General features: G+C 37.1%; 1 protein-coding gene across 1 annotated transcript; it reads left to right on the top strand.

The window, feature by feature from the left end:
- Positions 1 to 6386: 6386 nt before the first annotated feature.
- Positions 6387 to 23189, top strand: LOC139134858 (dorsal-ventral patterning tolloid-like protein 1). Its single transcript, XM_070701926.1, has 10 exons — positions 6387 to 6523; positions 8965 to 9183; positions 10687 to 10941; positions 11408 to 11547; positions 13405 to 13696; positions 14875 to 15051; positions 15568 to 15798; positions 17663 to 17782; positions 19009 to 19216; positions 19812 to 23189. The coding sequence occupies exons 2-10, from the start codon at positions 8967 to 8969 to the stop codon at positions 20245 to 20247; spliced, it is 2076 nt and encodes a 691-aa protein (XP_070558027.1). The 5' UTR covers positions 6387 to 6523; positions 8965 to 8966; the 3' UTR covers positions 20248 to 23189.
- The last annotated feature ends 21 nt before the right edge of the window (positions 23190 to 23210 follow it).

Genomic DNA, 23210 nt, shown 5'->3' on the forward strand with positions numbered 1-23210 from the left:
GTAAAACCTGTAAAAATACTTGCCAACAGACATAATTTTGCAAGGTTTAAAAAGTGGTCTGATTCTAGGGAATAAATGGAAAGAAGTGTGCAACTTAATATCTTCCAACAGTGGTGGTGGTAGCAGGACCCAGTAGTTGGAGCAAGCTTTCTAAAGACTCCAGTTTTACTGACGTGTTGCAAGGAGAAAATGCACAAACAAATCAGATGACAAAAAAAAAGTGCTATCACAAATGAATCGCTGGAGAGAATTTTGAAACCTGACCCACTTCCAGCAGCACTTCCCAAAAGCAATTGATAAAACTTTCTAAAGACTCAGGTTTTCCGTTGCATTGTCAGGGAAAAAACAGTGCACAGGCAAATCAGGAGAGAAATATGTTATCACACATGGCTGGAGAAAATTTCGTAACCCGCATCTATTTCCTCCAGTACCTGCCGGCAGCGATTGAGCCACCATTCATTCTGCCAGCATTCCTGCTAATTGATCAGTGACGGTGACATAACTGCCACAGAAAGCGCCAGACCAAACCATTGAACATTATGCTAATTGTAATTCAAAAGAAGATTATTGTCAGATCAGGATGTCCAGACACCAGCACTCCCTTCTAGTAATACTTCAATAGAATATCCAGCGTGCAGTCACAATGATCGAAAAGAAATAATCATACTCAACCCTTATCAAAACCACATTTTGGTAGGGTCCCATCTTTTTCTGTTGGAAATTTGAACTCTACACGGAGATGTGGGTTAATGGTTACAAGTTGTACACAGGCGAACTAGACATTAATAGTCTGAAAATATATTATTTTCGTAATTATTAAAAGTAATGAATCGTAATTATGAAACATTGATATCACTAAAACCAAGTTAGTATTTCACCAAGGTTGAGCTTCCTTTTCATAATATCATATTTTTAGACTATTTCGCCTGTGGATGTACTGATTCTTCAATCTGTGTTCATTTATCACGGTCAAAAGCATATGGTACAGCCTGGGACATTTGAAAGTGTAATAATTATCATTATATATTACATCTAATAATTACAGTTATTGTTTTAATGCAATTCTATCCCCAAACCACAAAGTTAGATACAGATACATACAACAGTTACTTTTGAGAGTGACTGCCGAGGCAGTACTGTGACCGCGCTTCAAGTTACAGTGCAATGCTACAGCTGTAAGTATATTGACTATATTTCATGAGGGTCTCTACTACAACTGCGTAAATTTGGCATAAATACTGATCATCATTCAGGATTCCAGTGCAAGTATATAATAATGATAGAAATTTTAAATTTTTGTCAACATTTTTTCATAATCATAAATTTATTAATTTTTTACACTCTTATACCGCCTAATGGTCCTGGGGTATGTAATCACTGTTTGTTTCTAATTTACAGATACATATCAAAAGTTTCATAATTTCACTCAAAGCTCTCCGAAATCTTGAAAGTTAGCGACATACATGCCCCGACCGCATCCTTTCGACTACCTTATGAAACTATTACATCAATACAATGAGAGCACTCGCTCTACTTTCGATGCCGACTAGCCGACAGGACGATCTCTGGCGGTTTGATGCAACGCAGGACGTTGTAGCTCGAGCCGAAGAAGCCAACAAAGCCAAAAGCTGTACAAGGTGCTTGCAAAGAGGTTTCTTGGCGGGCCTGTGGGCATTTTCTTCTTGCATTAGCAAGCGGGAATGTTAACATGTAACTTGAAAGGCAGAAATAGTTAAATGGTTTGCCGATGGCAAATGGGAACAAAGTAATGTGGCCGCGCGGAGAGTGTGACTGCGGCGAGGGTTCATTAAAGGATCTGGAATTCAGGAATACTAGTGGGCGGGGTTTAAGGGCAATGAACAACTTTCACGTCCCCTCTAAATTTTAATTTGTTCAAGTACCTACATCTAATAAGAATAGGATCATTATGTGTCAAAACAACCCTGGCAACAATTTCTCGATATTGGCTAGTTGTCTCTGAGCATAAAAGTTAGTTCAATAAAATTCATCAGTATTCTTGAAGGAAGCCGTAAAAAGGCATTAGTATTTTTGATAATCTCGTCAATGTCTACAAAATTTCAATACTTGCCCATGAAAATATCTGTGCGCTGATATTGGTATCTGGGGGAGAGGTTAAATGAAAAGAGATCTAAAGTGATATCATAGCAACCCCCCGCCCCCGCTCCATGTTACCTTGAAGCAAGATGTCAAGTTGGTGCAAAGTATTGCAGCAAACAAAAAGAAATCAAAATACCATGATTGCGGTACAAATAAGCTTCATTCCATGTACTGTACTCAGCTTGCCCACGTGCATGCATGTTAATTACTCTGTGTATATTTTTAAGGTAGAATGCGCCCCGGGGACAGATATTTGGACTGTCAAACGTTTACAATTCTTTTCTGATCTACCTCTTAGGGGGCTCGCCGGGGGGGGGGGGGCTCGCTTGTCACCGGGGAATACTATTTCGAAAATCGAAAATCTTAATATTTCTCCATCTTTGTTCAGCGCCAACTCGACAATGATGCAGCCAACAGAATGAATTGAATTGAAACAGTGTATCCAAAACGATTTTTAAGTTATTTTACCCGTAGGCTGAACCAATGATGTATCAGAGGGATGCTGGTGTTGTTGCGCCGTGCCGCACTGGCCTGGTACACACCAAACAATATTATATATTATTACATGCCTCTTCACAGTTAATGCTATATAACACTTAAATGCAGGGCATTTTCAAACAATTTTACCATTATCGACCAGCATCAAACAGATTTTAACGAAAGTCCAAATAGCAGTGCGCGCATGGATATTTTACATCTAGCGTTAAGCGTCTACTTTGAAGTCGAAAACATCGAAAGGCTTCACTGGACCGGGTAACCATGGAAACCGATCAGTATCGTTCACCAGCCCGCTAACATCCCGGATGTTCCTATTCAAATCAATGCACTGATTTGCAGTCACCTCGAGGCATGTAATAAAGCGCGATTTTGCGATACACAAAAAAGTGTAGCGGGATGTTGCGATATAATAGGTGCAGCCAATGGAGCTATTCATCGTAAAAGCTATTCCGGGAGCAATTTTTTGAGGGCAGGGGAAATTTTAATTTTGCTTGGGCAGGGGACATATCTTAAACTGGCAGGGAGCAAATTTTAGTGTTTTGTCGGGCATGGCAGATATCGGTTCATTTGCCTGGGGACCGGGATCGGCCCAAAAACGAGGAGAGGTACAGGCCGGGGACAGGGGAAGTTAAGCTTATTTATAAAATTCTAGCTATAAATATGAGGACAATCGACAGGTTTTTTCATCACAAGGCAGGGGAACTTCATGTCTGCAGGGAAAATGATAAAATTTTGAGGGGAATTTTTTCCATGGCAGGGGAAATCAAGTTTTTTTTTCACCACAAGGCAGGGGAGCTTCAAAAATTCACAATAGGAGGGGAAACAGGCAAAAATATGTTGGGGTGGGTAAAAATGAAGTTTGAGTGTGGGAGGATGAGTCGAAAAAATTTCACTTGGAGGGCAAATTATGAACAGCTGATTCATCCCCTACCCTCTGGACTTGCATGACAATTAATGTGAAATGACTAGTTCACATTACTTGTCATGCACAATATATCTTATCACAATAAAGACCCCTTTTGAAAGTGCATTGTTCGTTGGCTGCTTCGATATAAAAACATGCAGTGCGATTTTTTGGGCACGGTAATCGAAATATATACAGCCAAACCCCGCTTGCCCCCACCCCAACACAGAAATTGCGTTTAAGGGAGAACCATTTGATTTCTGGGGGTATGGGGGATTTGAGTAAAAAAATTGTCATCAGGTGAAATAGAAGGAAAAAATTGATCCTGAAATGGCTTGAGAAAAAAAATGTCATAACAGACAGAAATGAAAAAAAAATTGTCACAATGCACCTGAAATGAGCAAAATTTGGAAACCTTGTTCTCATGTATTCTTTGCTGGCGCGCCGTCATAGGCGGCACAAATGTTTTTACCACAAGTAATTCTTATGTTTTTTTTTTTCAGCACTTATGATATAAGCATGCACTACATAGGTCTACTTTACACCTCAGTGCACTCAATGTTTTCCTTCCCTTTTCTGACCCAAGAAATCATATTTCAGGATTTCTGTTGCAATATCTCAATGGCATAGGCAATATCTCAAAGGGGACTATTTGACTTCTGACTTCTGTAAATTGTGAAAATTTAAAACATAAGACAGGAGTCAATAAACTAGTGTTAAAACCAATATATTATTCTCTCAATATAAATATGTTAGAAAGATGTTCAAGTTGACATGAAAAATTGAGGAACAACAAATATAATGAAGTATAATGTGTGAGCCTTGGAGTTTCTCTGGCTACAAAAGATAACATCTTCCCTGAGAACTTAAAAGGAATTGACTGTTTTAAAGAAAAGCAGGTACAGTACTGATCAGAGTTGATTTTGCCAGAAAGGGTTCTATAATTTAAAGTTGTAAATATACTAGAATTTCCATTTTGTTTTTATTTGTTGCAATTTAAAATGAATATATAGAACCATCCTGTGATATGTGAAACACTGAATTAAATTTTAAAAAATTGCACTGCTACGCCATTTGAAAAAAAATTGATGCAGGTCTGACAGTAGAAAAAAATGCTGTCACTCTGACTGAAAAAAATGCTCCCATACCCACTTCCTCCATACACCTCCCCAAGAAATCAAATGGTTCTCCCCTTAGGTCTGTAACAGTAACACTGAAATGACCCCTGTTAGTCAATAGCATTTTACTACTACTACTGCTGCTGGATCCACTCTTCTCAGTGTGCATGAATTTATTTGCTACAAGAAGGCAAATGTTTATTAAGGCCGCGTTCAAAAAAAAGTGGTGAGGGGGGGCTAGAGGAATTCAGGGGGGATTCGAAAATTTTTGGGGTAGTCGAGGGGGGGGGACTTGAAAGTTTTGCTCTGCCTATAGGGGGGGGGGACCTGAAAATATTTTGACTCCCAACATTTTGATGTCGTCCAATGGTTCTAATGTTAGTAATAATTAAATTAAATCTAGAACCGTTTTGTCGTATTTTATGTCTTTAATCTCGAAAAAGTCTAAAAATGTATGAATGCCATTAAATTTTCGTAGAACAAGTTGGCCTTGTAATGGGGCAGGAGCTACAACTGTTGATAATTTTTCAATATTTCTATGCAATGTATCAAACACAGTTTCTTGGTGTCTCTCTACAGCATGCTGAAAAACACAATATTCAGTTTGTCAACAAAGCCTGTTTGTCTAAATATGACTCTGATGTAGTTTAAGAAGAGTTTCAGTCATAGGACACTCAATTGACAGTGAAACATACATCTACTTGTACACAAGATCCAGCCAGAGAGCAACACATAGAAGACTAGGGACTAACAGTTACCATGGATTTTTGAATTCTGGCATATGAGAACAATCAAATATTAGAGAAAAAAGATGGGTCACCATAATTGATCTTATACAAATGTATGATGAAAAGTCAGTTTTTCTAAAATCACTGAAAATCAATATATAAAACCATTCATTTCAAGTTCATGCAGTGAATGAAATTTTCACATCTCATTGTACCAATAACACAAAAGTAAAACTTTGAACAGTAAAGACTCTAATTTAAGTGGAAAAATGTGTGACTAAATGGAATATTTTATTTTTATCAAATTTGCCATTATTATACCCAAAATTTCTGAGATTAAAACATTATTTTCATGGAATATTTTAACCTTCCAGTATTGTCAGTTTTGTAAAACATTTTATAAGTGGCATCTAAGTTGTATATGTCTTGTTCTTTTGAAAAAAAAATTGGTAGGTCACTGTGCTCATTTTTTCATAATTTGGTTAACGTAGCTAGGAATACACAATTTTCATACTCTCTCATGATTGTCATTTTGTGTGCTTTCAGCTGGTGCCATTGAACTGGCCAGAGTTGGATAAACTTAAGTCGGCTTAGACTGAGAAATCCAAAAAGTTCACTGATGCATTTAAAATGATTCAATTTAAGAACTTGCCCTAGGTATATGGCTCTACAACCTGCTGATATAAAGTGATAGTGTTGAACATTTGCGTGCAGAACGACACATTACATGTTTTTTTTACTCTGCGTGCATTCCTAATAAATATGCGGCTATATGGTAATTTGGGGGGGGACTTGAAAATTTTTGAGGGTATTGAGGGGGGGACTTGAAAATTTTTGAGGGTATTGAGGGGGGATTGAAAAAAAATAAGATTTCAATCGCGATTCCTCCAGCCCCCCCCCCCCTCACCATTTTTTTTTGAACGCGGCCTAACACTTCTTGCGGCGCCTATCGCCTTGCTGCGCTGTGTTCTTCGCCGACGCTCGCGCTGTGTTTACATTGTATTGTAATGGGCATGCGCTGTTACACTTTCCGAATCGATCGCCCAGCTCCTTGAATGAGGAGAGCAAGCTACGTCAGCGTATCTAGAACCTGAGTTTTCTATACCCATTAATAAGGTGTGAACGTCGTTGACAAGATGTAAATAGGTAACACTAAGGTAGGTAACAAGCGTCTTCTGTACCTTTACTATTTACGTAAAATATATTGCCTCAATTTCTGTGGAACATGACTCGATCGAACGACGGCAAGCGGTTTCGCCCGTTTCTCAGTGTCAGCCATTTTCAAATGAAAGTGTGCTGCGTGTTACTACAACAAGTCTCAGTCTTATACACGTACGACTTGGTCGCTGTTTATACGGCTCGAACGATTCGCACACCCCAATCGTGTGAATTATTTGAAAGTAATTACTCAAAAACGGGCATTTAATAGCACAAGTGGCGACGGCTGCACAGCAGCTTTTTCGTCCTGTCTCAGTACTGCAGTGTCAGCCGAAGTCCAGTGAAAGATCTGCAGTACACATACGACATGGGTATCGGCCTCCGGGCGCGGAGACCAATCGACGCGCTTGTAAGTTGTAGTGTAGTACTGCAGTACATCAACTAAATTTCAAGAGTCAATAATCTTGCTCGACTACAATCCCATTCGTTAACAAACACCGATATAACGAAACAACGCTGGAAAAATGTTTTATGATATTGTTTACTAAATGACGCTACCTCTATTTATTGACAACGTAAATTATTCTGATGTTTCGAAAATAATATTTACTTCGCGATTTTTAAGTTAATTATCTCAAATATACATTATTTTGGGTGTTTTGCGTCGGAATTGTAAAGCTGATTTAATTTAATCGAAGTGATGAAAAAATAAAGTTTACAATAACGATTGTATGAGAGAAGTTTTGAGCAAAATCAACCGCCTGGGTTAACAGGTGGTCGACCACTCATACACTACCGCGCCGCTGTATACACACGGAACTTCACAAGCAAGAGACTCCAGTGGAATTTTTAATGAGGTAGTAGATCCGGGATCACTGGGTCGAAAGAATCGTCCTTGCTGTACTTCCTTGTGTGTGTGTTTTTTATCACCAAAAGCCCAGTCTTGACTGCCTTGACTTCAAGGTTCGGTTTGCTGTTCTACAGTTGGAATTTTTGTTTCTTGGTAAACCGTGCAATATATATTTTTATTCCCGCATCCTCGTCTGAACCTCCCATCCCACTGCATTTAATCAGCTCAAACTCCATTTAGGTCGAATTATGAGCTTCGGGTCTTGTCTCTCATTTCTGTTCCATTTACTTTTCTGGTCTACCACTCCTTGGGGGCTGATTTGAAAGCTCTTGGAATAAGAAATATTTTCACCATCTTTGTATTTTTGAAAATCAATTATTTAAATAATCTTCAGCTATTTTTGTTCGACGTACATGGCAAGTTTTGTATTCTTCTCCCAAGAATATCAAAATACAAAATTAGTTAGCCTTGCTCGTGCAACACATCGTGGTACAGTAGAAAGCCAACATATTGTGGTACAATAGAATTTCATTGATTTTAATAAATTCCAGTCCAGATAAGAACTCAGTTATCAACAATAACAAGAACATTAACCCTTCGAGTGCTGTAATTTTTCTCACCAAATTTTTTAGTGCAACATCCTAACCGTTTTTGTGAATTTTTCTGTAATATTTCTATTTATTTTGGATCAAACGGACATCACATTACATTAGCTACAGGTTTTCATCAAAATTTTGGCAAAAATCTTAAAATAATTCTACTGGGGTACATTTTATGTAGGTGACAAAAGTTGACTTTGGCGCTCAAAGGGTTAAGCATTACATATAAATATAGAACGTGTCAACTAGTCCAAAAAAAATACACATTTCTTCATGATTGTTGGCAGTTGTACCATGAGCTCTATTCACAAATAGAACCAGTGTCCTGAAAAATACCGCAAAAATAAAAGCCTGCACAGGTTTAAGGTAGAACGCGCCTCGTGAACAGAAATTCAGGCTTTCAAATTTTATCAATTCTCTTCTGACCTACCACTTGTGGGGCTCATTTTAAAACTCTTGATGAAAGAAGAGTTTTCATCGGTTTAGTTTTTTGAAAATTAAAAATTTTATTTTTCCCCATAGAGTTAACACGGGGATGGTGGCCATTTTGAATTGCAAATGTAGGGAAATCTTAGGTAATTTGTCTCTTTTAGTACAGAAGTTTGCATGGTGACCCCTGACTTTTATTCTTGCTTTGGTAAGAGAATGGTTGAAAGTTTCATTGAGGAAAGTTTGAGCAAAAGTTTAAATCTTTCACTTTCGAGGTACATACTATTATAACATATAAAGTCAGAGCAGCATACAATGAAAACTAAAAGTATACAGGAAGAGTGAATTACGAGGAATTGTTCAATTCTAAAATGGAAAGAGTAAGAAAACATGGCAGTTTTGACCTTCAGGTTTTTTTGCTCAGGATTCCATTTGCTGGTTTTATATTCAGTGAACAGTTTATGAGGAGGGCACAAGCCACGTATAATTTGGACCGGTGTCAGCTTTTATGACTGTTTTCTTTGCTTTTCAACTCATCGTCTTTCACTGAATTGTTGGGCAGACATGAAGACAAGAACGATGAAGACAACAACATGGGTCTTGAGGACAGTCATAGGGTGGCTGACGTTGATGGTGATCCCTGTGAGCTGTGGGACTTGTGACGCCAGCGAAGAGACGATAGAGGTCACCTTTGGAAATGATGAACACCTGCGTTCTCCTGGCTATCCAGAACCTTACCCGTCAGGCCAAGAGTGTGCTTTCTTGATTTCAACGGACGATGGTAAATAGAATCATTCTAAAAACTGTAAAGTATTTTTTAAATTTTGTTTGTGGTGGTGGGTATTGTACATCAGTGTTCTTAAATAGTTAGTGCTTTTGAGTAAATGTATCAATATGAACCTCCGGGCAACTGTCAGGTGCATTTAACATTTCTTGGTGAAGTATAATTTTTTTTCTGTACTCCTAAAAGCATGGAATGTCAAAACGCCAATGTAAAATTTTCAAGACAGACTGTGTACATATGTGAGGTGCAATGATTTTTGTGATTAACTCTTTGAGCACCAAAGTCGATTTTTGCTGCCCTTTATAAAATGTAACCAAGACTTTCAGATTTTTTCCAAAATTTTGATCAAAAACTGCAGCCAATGAAAAGTAATGTCCATCTGGCCCAAAATTGTCAAAAAGATTACAAAAACTATATTAAAAATATGTAAGATTTTGCACAAAAATTTTGGTGGGAAAATTTATAGCACTTACAGGGTTAGCGACAATATAGACTAAAGTTCAATTCAGAACAATAAAAGTTCATGTGATAATAAGCTGTGTCAACAAGACAAAGGTTGTAAGTCTTTCTTATTGCTTGAGAAAAGTTGGTCAAGAAGCTGTACTGGAACTGGAACAAAAATACTGTAAAAATGTATAGAGTTTAAAGTTACTTCAGATGAGGTTGTGCATGTAACATTAGTTCTCAAAAGAAAACTCTAGAAGTTATTTCAGATAATAGTGACTAATAATGTTTTAGCTCCAAACAATAATGGGTCGGCTATCTTGATTAATCATTAACTATATGAGTATGATTTCATCCATTTCATTCTGTGGTCTATTGTACTCCATACCACAATACACTGACTCCTACCCCCCTGTCATTCCTAGCCTCTTTGATCCCCCTCCTAAAAACCCAACAACCCAAAAAACAAACAAAAAACAACAAGATCCCAGGTGTCAATAGATTAATATATAAATTACAAAATAAAAAACTACTCAAGAAATTCCTACTGATGCCAAACGTCACTCATGTGTAGCATGGAAAGATCTCCTTTTTACAGTAATCGTACTTGCTACAACCATATTGTACACCCTGTGTTCTTTCTTTGACTGAATGTGTCCTAATTTTTGTAACATAAATATCTGTAAGATAGCTACTGGCAGTCTTTTAAGCTATGAACTATTGTTGCTAGATCAGTCATTGTCTGCTCTGAACACACACGTAACCATGGCCAGCAGTAAAAGGTATTGGCACAATGGCTAATTTCTTCAGTGTTATGGTTCAACCAGCGTTCAAGGACATGCGATGGGAAATTGCTGCTCAATGGAGTGAAAAAAAATAACATTAACAGAATACAATTTCATCTCTGTTTTCTGAGTGCTGATCCATTGCACATTTGAAAATTTTTTCATCGAGAAAAATCGTGGCTAACAAATATTAGCTGTACCTTAGATACAGACAAGTATGTTAATATATCAATTTTGTGACGGTGTATTGAAATTACAATTAAACCTTTAGATCGCAAGATAAGAGTTGAATTTGAAGAATTTCATTTAGAGACCCGAGATAATGGACAGTGTATCTATGACTACTTTGAGTTTTACGATGGCGATTCTACATCGGAGCGCCACTTGGGCCGATATTGCGGCAACAGAGTTCCAAGTGTGATACTGTCAACAGGAAGCCATCTTCTGGTCATGTTCGTCAGCGACCAGACCATACAGCCTGGCGCCGCCGAAGCAAAGATTGAAAGTGTTGCAGGCAACTACATTGGTGAGTTTGATGAGCTTACCAGATGCTTATCTTTCACAGGTTGGAAGATACACTGCAGTAAATAAAAATGTTTCTCACAAACAGCAGATAATTTTGAAGTATCCATTTTAGAGTGTAAGGCAATTGTGTGAGAGATACTGGGTTTTACTAAGAGGACTTTTTGAAGTGTTTATAATTATTGATGAAGCAGCCAAGGCATATACCATTGCCAGCTTTGCTGAGGCTGCAAAGTTCATATATTTGGCCTTTATGAAGCATAAGTCAGACATCTCAGTAAAAGTGAAAATAGAAAAATTTTCTTTTCAAGTCAAAAATGTTTTGAGACAGTTGTATGGTATGCGTATGTTTATTGTTTATTGTATGTTCTACTTTATTGTCTGTTTTTCACTTTGTCTACTCATTTTTGTTTACGGAAAAAGTTGACAGAAATAATTTGCTCACTGATTCATGAATCATTCACTTTCAGAACCGTATGAGATCAGTCAGTGTGGCGGTTTGCTCACCGAGGACCAGGGCGACTTCAGTTCACCAGGCTATCCTTACGGTTATGAATCCAATGAATATTGTGTCTACACGATATCCGTTGCAGAAAGTGACACTGTACAGGTAAATGGTGTGATTTATCGGCGTTTTTAAAGCCTCCAGACTGTTAACATATTCAAGTGGGTTCAAAAATTGGTCATGCTCAGAGTAAACAGTTGCATGAAAAAGAAAAGTGCTTTGATGGTGTAGCTGTTAATTATTAATATGGATACCATATGAGGGGAGCAACACATCCACATAGGTAGAATAATTATTCGCAGGGTCAGATATACATTCTACTCAAAATTGTCAATTCTTTGCTGGTCAACACCAGTATGTATGGATTCGTTTGGGAACGTGTCAGGTTTTCGGTGCCTTTAGTTTTAGAAGAAAAAAAAATCACTTTTTTGTTGCCATAGAGTTTATGTTCAGAGAGACAGCAATTTTGAATGAGGAACAAAGATAACTGTGGTTTAACATGAATTTTTGTTCAAGTTTGCTTGGCCACCATTGAGTTGAGGTAGTTTGTACCATGAAAATGAAAGATTTCACCTTTTGGTCAAATTATCCCCAAGGAAACGTTCAGCTATTCTTTTTCAAAATTAAGAATCAAATTCGGGGTCCATAGTGCAAATTTTTGTGCTATAAAGAAAAAAATTACCCAACATTTACCAAGATCTGAAATTCAAAGTGGCTGCCATCCTTATGTTATTTCTATGATGGAAAATAAAATCCCAGCTTTTCAGAAGCTGTTGAAGATTTTGTTTTACTCCATAAGCTTCACAATGAGCCCGCACAAGTGGTAGGCTGAAAGAATATTGGAAAATTTTTAAGAGTCCAACTATTGTGTCCAAGAGGCACATACTACCTTAAAGGGACATTAGCTGTAACTATTGACTTATTTTTCGCTACTCTGTTTCCATGTATCAACTACAGAATTTTACTATAATCCGATCATCATGCCCGATGTCATGCTTGCCAACACAGGCTGTATATGTGAAATGACCATTGTTATTGTTGATAAATGTATTCTAGTCCGGACCTGAATACAAAATTTAAACAATAACAATGCAGATTATACTCATATAGGGTATATTTATGAGCTAAATATTAGGAATTCCTCCATGGTTCAGGGATTCAAACCAGAAACTGCACATGATACACAGAAATAAACAAAATAAAGAAGTCACCAAAGTTACAGCTAAATGGATCTTTAAAGTATAACATTTCCTTCAGCAAAGTAGAATAAAAAAGTTGAAATGTTGTGTTTTGTCTTTGAAATGTACCTTTTGTGTTTTCTGTTAGAAATAATATGCTTAATGTACCACATTCCAAATGTGTTTTGCAAGTTTAATTGCTGTGAAACATTAACAACATGTCAGACTATACAAACAGTAATAGTCATGTTTCTCAGGTCATTTCTGAGGTGAAAGGCCAAAATTATTCACCTTTTTCTTATCGACTATGCCTTTCTGTGTGTGTTTATCAGGTTGAGTTAGTTTAACAGCAGCTGTCTGACTGTTCTCATTGATCAGTATTTCACAGGTTTATTCATGACAAACCCTTTCCATTTCCAAGGAAACACTGTAAAATGCAAAAATGCATTAACGTCTTCATAGAGTAATGAATCACGTCCATGATAAAATTGTTAGTTTCAATATTTTATACACCTAAAATGTTATTGTTAAATTCCAAATAAACCAGGCAGAAAAGAGAGTTAATTTGGTGAATAAGGAATATAACTACTGGTTATTGTCAAATTGAAAATTGTAGCTTCATTATATTTTAAAGATTTTTCTTTGCATAATTTAAAGGGTTCTTTTGATAATGTCATTCTTAATAACTTACTCAAATATTAAACCAAAAGATGATGGTATTTGGTGAACTCTGATGAATTGATATGTGAAAATGTCATTTTTGACCCTTTTTTATATTTTCCAGCTCCTCTTTACCTCATTTGACCTGGAGGCCCACGTGCATTGCCAGTATGACTTTGTTGAAGTACTGGACGGCGACGACATGGTAAGTTCGCCCACCATCGGTAGATACTGCGGCGGAGAAGGGAGCAGACCTCCCCGTATTGTGGAGTCAACTGGTAACAAGATGACGGTTATTTTTCATTCGGATGTGTCGATCCATTACGAAGGCTTCTATGCAAAATACGCAATCTCCGACATAGGATTTCCTGATCTACCACCAGCATCATCAACGCCGACCTCTGACATCGTTCCAGGTATGTATAAACTCTGATTGTCATTCTTGTAATATATTCACGGTTTAGTTTTTGCAAAGTATATAGAAAGTCAAAGATAAGTAATGAAAATTTCCAAAATGTTTGAAGTAATGGTCATTCCATATATATGCAAATAAAGGTATGAAGTATTTGATATTTTAAATGATGTGTGACCTGGTAGTCAGAACAAATGTTTTACTGTCTTATTTGAATTTGTACAATGTTTTGTTTCGTTATGACAAAAAAACAGATTTTTCCCCACAAGATATAACTTATTTATTTTTACCTGTATACTTTATTTTAAAAAAGTAGAAAAAAATTACCTCAATATCTAAATGCTCTGTCTTAGCCATTGCTGTAACTGATATAGTTCTAATTTTCCCTCAACATGTCATGTAAATTCACATGTAATATTGTAGGGAGATTACCCCTGTGTTCAAGTTCTAGATGAAGTAGACCTGATTTCTCTAGCTCCAAAATTCTATGCATATTGCAGTGCAAGCAAAAAACTCAAAAATATTTTATTAACAATTTTTTTTTCGGTAGGCTCCTTTGCATTCATAGTGCGGCCGTTTCAGGACGTCATAGCTGGTTTACGTTGAATGCTGAAAACTATCATTAAAATTGCTCATAAAAAAAGTATGATTTACTGGAAGTCATGCAAAAAGCATTCTGATGAGTATAATGCCCATTGCCGTTTCCGTTCGAGCGACCTGCATGTACTCATTAGCATTTTGTTGCCATGGTTACACCCATCAGAAAAGTCGCTGTTGATATCTCGGCGCCATATTGCCTATAATACACATAGCACTGTACATGACCAATCCATTAGCACTAATGTTAAAATGTATACTGATATCTGAATACATCTTCAGTGGGTTTCTCCCAGAGAGTCTACTATGACAAGACTGAATTTAATGTCTCTGAATTTTACAGAATGTTTGATGTTCAAAGTACATGCATATAAAATTAATCTTCATTCCCTTTGATGTCATCAATTTTGATACTAATAATACCGATAGTTAAAACACAGATATTCATAATCTTTTCAACAACTAGTAGATATTTTTTTCACTGAAATTTCTCAGAATTTTAAGACAGATCCAGCTTAGCAGTTTTTTCAACAACTGCAGCTCTCTGTTCTGAAAGAATCAATTTCTTCCTCCCTCTTCTTTCAGTATGTGATCTTTCCAGAGCCATCATAACAGAGAGAGGTGGCATAATCGTATCCCATGAATCTTACCCGGAAGGACAGTATCCCAACGAAGCAGAGTGTGTCGTCGTCATCATCGGTAATCGTCTTTCAGAGAGGGTTTATCTGTCCATTGAAGAAATGGATCTCCAGCCTCCCTCTTGTAAGTGACGCTGTTAGTCCCCCACCCCTTTAATTTCTGCATCATTTAGAAAATCCGAGGATGTGTTTGATTAATTTCTATATCAGCAGAATATGACCATGAGAGCGAAATGTTTCAGCAACTTCTTGATCCTTTGTCTTCTAAATTTCTAGTGACGCAGACATTGACACCCTAAATGCCAGAATTTGTGTGAATTTTAAAAAAAAGATTACCCCAATGGTATCTATTCTAAAAGCTGTGAATTTTCATGAAATGATGAAATTATCACCACCATCAGATCATCAAAAATTTGCAGTCCTATTCTGAAAATTTATTTCTGTACAACATCTTTATATCGCTACATTTTTAATTATCGTGATAACAATTTAGTAATGATTTATTCTATAGCATACTAATATACAATACATGTGGTGGTTTGATGTATACCAGAGCTAATCCAAACAAAAATAATTAGGAATATTGAGCACACTCTGCCTACAAATTAACCTAATTTATTTGTGATTTTTGTCTTTCCAGCAAGTGAAGAAGAAGAAGAAGAAGAATGTGAAGCTGGATCTGGAGACTACATTGAAGTTGTGGATGGCGATCTGAATATCTTCAACCCTACGGTCCTCGGCAGGCAGTGTGGAACGCAGACAGAATCTTTCATCTCCTCCTTTGTGTATCTACAGCTGCATTTCATAACAGACAACACTCGCAATAGAAGACACACAGGCTTCAAAGCTATTTACGCTGTTTACTATGAAGGTAAAGAATTATATGCAACACTAAAAATTTTAGATCTATTTTCAATGCATCAGAAAATATGGTTTTTTTTATCATTTACAGTGCATACATCTGACACTTTTTAATAGAATTTCCTCGATGTGATCAATTATTCATAAGTCGGTTTCATCTGTGTAAGCCATTCAATGAAGTATATCGCTCTCTATTGTGTACCTGTACATACCGGTATTAGCTTGATTGCATCTGTATATCGTTTCTGTGCTTTGGGACCCAGAAAATAAATCCATCCACGAGTGTTGACGGTTCGATGTGCATGAATCCTAATTGTTTTGATGCACAAACACATACATGTTCAAGCACTGTGGTAATTAGTGCCGCAATGCTGAATTATGGTACCCAGCTATTTCACACAGCCATGTCAAGTTATCCTTGAGAGCTCCATGCAAAGAACGTGTGGGTTCTTAATGTGTGCATTTGTCCTCTAACAAAGAAGCTTTGTCGGTAAAATTATACCTGGCTATTGTTTGATCAAGGTAGTGCCTGAATATTATTAACAATAAAGGTGTCCTTGGACTCTCACCACTGTGAAGTCCTTACCTGAGCTGGGATCAAAGTGGGCTATACAATATGTGTTATTGAGGAAGAATTATGGCCTAACTTAGCACTACCAGTAATTCTGCATATTGCTGGTCTCAATATTCTTTTCAAAGTCTGACTGGACATTTTGAGACAGCTGCATACCTCTTAACTTTACCAGGGCATATGAAGATTTCTAGAACAAGAAGCACATAATCTGCAGGTATCCATTCTTTAACATTCATGAAGCTGTGGACAATAGGAAAATTGCCAAGTGTGAGGTTCAAGAATTTTTATAACCATGCACCACTATTGTAACATAATTTATTACCAAATTTGGGGTGACCTTTGACACCCCCCCCCCCCCCCCACAATACATGGTTCCTGTTTGTCTGAAACATATGACGTTTTTATAGATACATAGTAATGCACATTTGTCTGTTATTGTAAACTGGGAGTCCAAATTGCTTTGGCGCTCCTAGGCCCGTGTTGTATTTGAATAACAAAAAACGAAAAAGACTGATTAAAGTTTCCCCCAGGAAAGTTTGAGCAAAAGTGTTCTAGAACTTTCTGTTTGAAGCACTTTGTTTCAAACAACTCACACTGAGTCAAAGGACAGCTCGCTGTAAAGTGCATATTCAGTGTCTCTGGTATGATGATCTAGTATGGCAACCAGTTTCTCTTTCTTAATTTGTTGTACTAATTACAAATCTCAAGATTGGTAAAACCTGTTTTTCAAAATCTTGATTAATGATACAGCTGTATCTCAATTCTTCTGACCTCTGTAACCATTGAAAGAAAATTCTTTGTTTGCCGTCCTTGGATTTTTGAACACCTACCAGCCATCCAGAGAAAAACAAACAAACATAGACAAAAAACTCAAGTGTATTAACATAAGCTCAATTTTACTTGGTTTCTTTTGAAAAAATTATATTTTTATTTGTTATAATGTTAACATTGTGTTTGTTTTCTTAATTTTCTCTGAAAACCTACCGGCACGTGGATAGCAAACAAAGAATTTAATTTAAAGCGCCTAAACATGACTATATGGTCTTCAGGACTCAATACTTACGTTTGTATATTTCTGCTTCTGCATTTATCTTGTCTCCCTGGAAACAATCACTTAGCAACAAGATTTGTTTTTTTAATCAGGGAATTTGGAAGAATTTTAGAACAAGAGGTAAATAATCTGCTCGTATCCCATCAGTCATTCTTAAAACTATGTTTTATATTTTGGCTAATTAAGTTTTAAGCACAGAACATCGTGTATGACATTTAATGACGATGATGCTTTTCACCACCGTTGCAGATTCCCATGGCTGCGAGACCGGTGATTTCCAGTGTCGTAACAATCGCTGCATTGCCAATTATCTGGTTTGTGATGGATACAATCATTGCGCCGACAACACAGATGAGGATGAAGGGTGTGGTAATGCAACAGTTTTGTCTTATTTCTCTCCATATTTAAAACACATCATCTAAATTCATTCTGATCGAGTAATGTTATCAGAACAGCTATACCCCTCAGACATTTCCCATCTGCCACTCTGGAGTTAGGGATAGGGTCAGGGTAAGTGTAATTATCTCCAGGGAGTTGAAAGTGTCCCAGAAGGAAAGTAATAGTTGGGTTTCCCATTTCTTCCCTTTTTGAGTTAATTCTGTCATTGTTTTTTTGTTTCACTCTTTTGTTTTGCCAGTGCTTTCTTTTGAAGCCTTTTCACAGTGCACTGCCATTATAATCAGTAATTGAAGGCTTGTATCCACTCACTATTCCATGTGATAATTCCATGAATAAGTGGCATAAGTGCTTCATTTGAAAGTGAATTGTTCACCTTGGATTAAACATTCAATGGAAAATAACAGGGCTTGCGAAGTTTGAATCCGATAGGTAAACACATGTAACACTGTACTGTTACATTGGGTTATTATTACCAATTGTCAAGAAACAATGCCATGTTAAAGCGTAAAGCCAATCTAGTGTTACACTTTTTCAGGAAGAATTTCCCTGAGACTTACAGAGAAATTCATAGAAAAATGCAATGGTTTTGGTGAGGGACTGTAGTACACACTGATAGAAAGGGATTTTTGCTAGACAATATATGTTAATCGATGTACTGAAGTACTGCCATCACCATAAATCAGAATTCTCTGAGTTTCATTACAACCAGACAGTCTAAAATTGTAGTTAGTTCTAATTTGCATGTATTGTACATGTTTAGACACTTTGACAAGTAACTGATCCTTCAAATCAGAAACATAAAGAGTTTTTATTTACAGAGACAAAACATTGCAATTTTAAATGAGCGTGCATGATATTTGTGACTACATGTGATCATTGCTTGGTAATTACCTGTCTATATTTATCTTGGATTACATCATTGTCTGATTTTCTAAAGAAATTCCCAGAATCCTATGCATGTGTGGATATTACAGAGTCCCTCTACAGCAGCAAGTATTACCAGTATTTCACAAAGCAATTGCAACACATCAATGCTTCATAAAATTTGTCTTTACAGAGAAGAGATCAAGTGTACCAATTTACAACAAGGTAAAAATGCAGAATAAAAAATTATCAAACCTTACACCTGATGTCCTGCCAACTTCCAAAGTCGCTTCTATGAGTTAATTAATATAATATTCCTGAATTCTTCTAAGGCTTGGAGCCGGATCCAGATAATCCTGACACAAATATCGGCAAGGAAGATGGGAAGAAGCGTGTGGACACCGGTCTAATCATTGGTATATGCATCGCAATTGGTGCCATTCTTGTTGCCGTTGGCTGTCTGGTTATCATCAAAGTGTTCTCCAAGCCGGCGTCTCGTCCTGAGACTCGACTCACCAACTTGGGTGCACAAATAGAAAGGTCAGTATCTCTGAGATAGATGACACATCTGTAGCTTTTTATGTGGTAGTTGACCATATTAGGCCTTTGATACATGCTGGCCAGTACCTGTTGTTTGTAGTATACTGCCAGTGTCTAACGTCCACAGACCCAAACATTTCCGCAAATGTACACAAGCCCTGAAAATTATGCACACAAACCTGTGCAGTATTTTTTTTAGGATCAAATCTGCACACAGTAAGATTTATTGAATCATCAAAGTTGGGACATTGATAAGTATTACTTTTGTGCTAATAATTGATATTTTCCATCCAAGGGAAAAGCAAAAGCAAAAAAAGTAAAAAACACAGACGCTAAAATCAAATCAGACTGAAGAGATACACTTGTTACTAATTGCATTGTAATACCTACGACATTGTTTGTGATGCACCTTTTAGTGTTTTATGTTTGGTCTACACTTCCTTTGTCACTGAATTTGACCTTTGACCTGCTAGTTTCATGTTGTTGACGACACAGTCGTTTTCTCTGACCAACAAGACTATGAAATCATAAATTGTTGACAAAGTCATTTATAAGAGAAAAACATTTTGTGCTGAATCTTTAATTTTCCTTTCAGAAGTGAGGCTGCAGACAGAGTTGCCGGCCATGAGAATCCAGTATATCAAGGTGACGACACCCGAGCTCCGTCAGCTCCTCCGAAATACTCGGAAGTGGTTGACTTCCCAGCAGTGCAGACGGGACCCACGGCTGATACGGGTCTCAACCCTGTACCCTTCGCCGCAGCTGCAGTGGCTGTGGTGTCCCCTCTTGAAGAAAAAGACAGGTCCTTCCCCTCCAGGGGCAACTTTGTGGAGGCACCTCTGCCCCCATCAGCACCGGCGGGAGGCCAGCTGCCGCCACTGAGAACCACACCCATGAGTAATCCGTCCAGAGATGTGCTGTACAGCTCGGAGGCAGCGAGACTTGACGGCGCGTCAACCCTCCCACCCATCAGCCGTCCCCCTCCGACCAGACTACCGCCCCTCTCTGATCCACCAAGCTACCCTAATTAGCCTACTTATGTGCCATCAGTATGGAAGGAATCTGCTCACAAAACTTTTTATCATAAACAAATAACTTTCTTTCAAAAGTGTCATCAGAGTATTTTGCTAATTTTGTATTTGTTTTTTAACCTAGATTCAATGGAGCAGAAAGTTAAGTTTGCTTGTGTTTTTTACAGTTTCCTTTTCATTGATTTTAACTTTCCTACAGAGTGTTTCAAAGTGCATTGCGTTTTTTTTTTTTTTACTTATCCAGGAGCACTGTCACCATTTACAATTAAATTGTTTTGGTTAGCTTCATATTAATAGTTTTTGCATAAATTTCTCGGTAATATTTTTTCATCATTTACAATGCATGTTTTATATATGAACCTACCACCTTGCTACATCATGTAAGCATCCATATATTCCCCCCAGGATTTACGTACGGGAGAATGTCTTTGAGAGATTGGAAAGCTTCAATACAATATTTCAATGAGAATTTTGAAATTTTTCTTACTGGCATCGGAAATATGAAATCATGCTTATTTCAATCAGACACTGATGCTATTCAAGAGTGAATAATTTAACGTCAGAAGTTTAGAATCTATAGCATATATTTCATGTCTCAGCACACTTTGCGTCAGCAATTCTCACATTCACAGTGTGGCAGTGTATTTCTCGGCCCGTGAACCAGCCATTCGATATAAAATTGCACCTTGTCCTGATCTCTGCTCTCACAGAAGTAGAATGACACTTTTCTTCATACAGCAGAGATTTATCGAAGGGAATCTACAAACTAGCATATGAGGGATGATGGCGGCGAAGATAAGCAACCTGTTGACAACCTATAGACATTGAATCTGACAAAACACCATTGCAAACCTAATACTACACACTCTAGAATGCTTGAAACATGAAAGATTAAAAATCACCTTGAACCTGAGTGAGTTATTAAGTATATCCCAATTTTACAGGGGATGCACAACTCCGATAGCCAATACATAATCCAATGGGGTTTTGTTTGCAAAAGATGTAACTGTTTTCCCACAAACATATGCATACAAAAATATTTCACTGAAAACTTAGATGACAGTTTTGGAAATTGTGCATACAAGAATGACGGAAATACAAGTTGGTAGGTGACTGCCATTGTTGCAGTGAGGGATATATTCACCACTCAGTCTAGAAACTGCAATAATAGTGCTTGCAAGCCTTCAAGCTGCAATAATAAACGCTTGCAATACTGACAATATTTCTCTGAATATCTAGCAACAGCAGTGTCTGATGTCTCACATGCAGCTTAAACCTGCAACTGCAAATGGCTGTATTTCTAGAATTTCCTATTACTCATTCCCTGCAATAGAGATTTTTATTATCAGTTTTCTACATCCGAAACAACCACTTTCAGGCATTCCATTCCAAGGTGGTATGTAGAGAGACAAGTTATATCCACTCAGTGCTGGAGAATTCTACTTGTCACAAAGTCCATCCAAGATTTTCACAAAAAATAACTCTCTCATTTTGTATACATCATTTCTGCAAAGAGTTTATTGTTGGCGTTGAGAGTCAACTTTGAAGCACTTTGTTTAATTTATACTGCACCGGAAAATGGTATTGCAGTTTTCAATGTTGTGATTGAGTGACAGCAGATGAGAGCAACTTTCAATTTGTCAGTCATTAAGGTTCTGAATGCCGGGCAAAATATGAATGTTTTTAAATCAAAATGGAAAGAAGCAAGAGACTTTTCCAATGGAAATTGATTTTGACCTTGTTGTTTGACTGGTCAGAAAGGTCAAATACAACTGGGTCAAGGTCAGTCAATAGGGTTCAGATCTTAACCTACTTAAACAATAATAATATTTCTATGTCTGAAGTGTTTTTTCTCTCCAATATTTTTCCTAGATGCCTGTGTGTATATCTGTAATAATATTGAATATGTACATAATAATATATTTAGATGGATTTATACAATGTATATGTAAATACTGTGCCGATTTCCTTACTCTGTGTATCTTGTAATGTGCTTTTGTTTGTATCTGATATACGAGCCCCAAAAACGGTTTAGTTTCTCGTCTTCATGCACACTGAAATTGTGATAACTCCGTCAGACTTATTTCCACAATTGCTTGACAAAAATTGAAACAAAACCACAGTGTGCTATTACCTCTGTACGAGCACGTGTACGCTCTGTACAGTTCTGAACAGCAAACTTAATTACCGTTGTCATCTTGCTGTGTGTGTGGGAACTACCTGTGAAATGAAACTAATCAACCCACCACCACTGTGACATCATTTTTCAAGGTAGAGACCTCAGATGAGAAACAAACCTCTGGGTTTTGAGGCCTGAAAATAAAGTTTTTAATAATGTGTTTGATGCCCAAGGGGAATGTTTAATATGACATTAGATGTTAAGGCTTTTTAAGCCCCCCTCAAAAGATTTGTACCTGCTACTTGATATTTGCAAAAGAGATGCAACTTTCTAGTTTGTATGTTTGTTTCTTCTTCTTCCTTTACAAAACTTTGTAGGGAATTAACACAAGCTTTTATTTTCATGACTGTAAAATGCATTCTTCTTTTAAGCACTTAATGAGTGTGAAGGGAAGGCAGCTTTAAACAGAGACTCTACTCGATTTCATTACTTTTCAGTGATCGATTCTGTGAATCATTCAGGTTCTGTGTGCTTGCTGTGTTTGGGAAACTTATGAAAATTTGTTGAGCACAACAAAAGAAGGTGGAAAAATCATGATATGCTGGTCTCACAGTAATGTGAGCAAATGACCAGAAACAGATTCAATGTTTTATTTAGTAACTTTCATGTTTTTCTCAGTTTTTTCATAGTTTTGTCATTTGAGTGTGACTGCTGTATTTGACATAGGGTCTTTAAATTGTAAAAAATAGATCTTAATTATCTTAATTTATCTGTAATCATGTAATCAAGACAATAAAAGTTATCAAAGAGACCAAGGATTAAATGATGTTTCTGCTTTCCATTC

This window comes from Ptychodera flava, chromosome 6 (assembly GCF_041260155.1).
Source record: "Ptychodera flava strain L36383 chromosome 6, AS_Pfla_20210202, whole genome shotgun sequence".
Taxonomy (NCBI): Eukaryota; Metazoa; Hemichordata; class Enteropneusta; family Ptychoderidae; genus Ptychodera; species Ptychodera flava.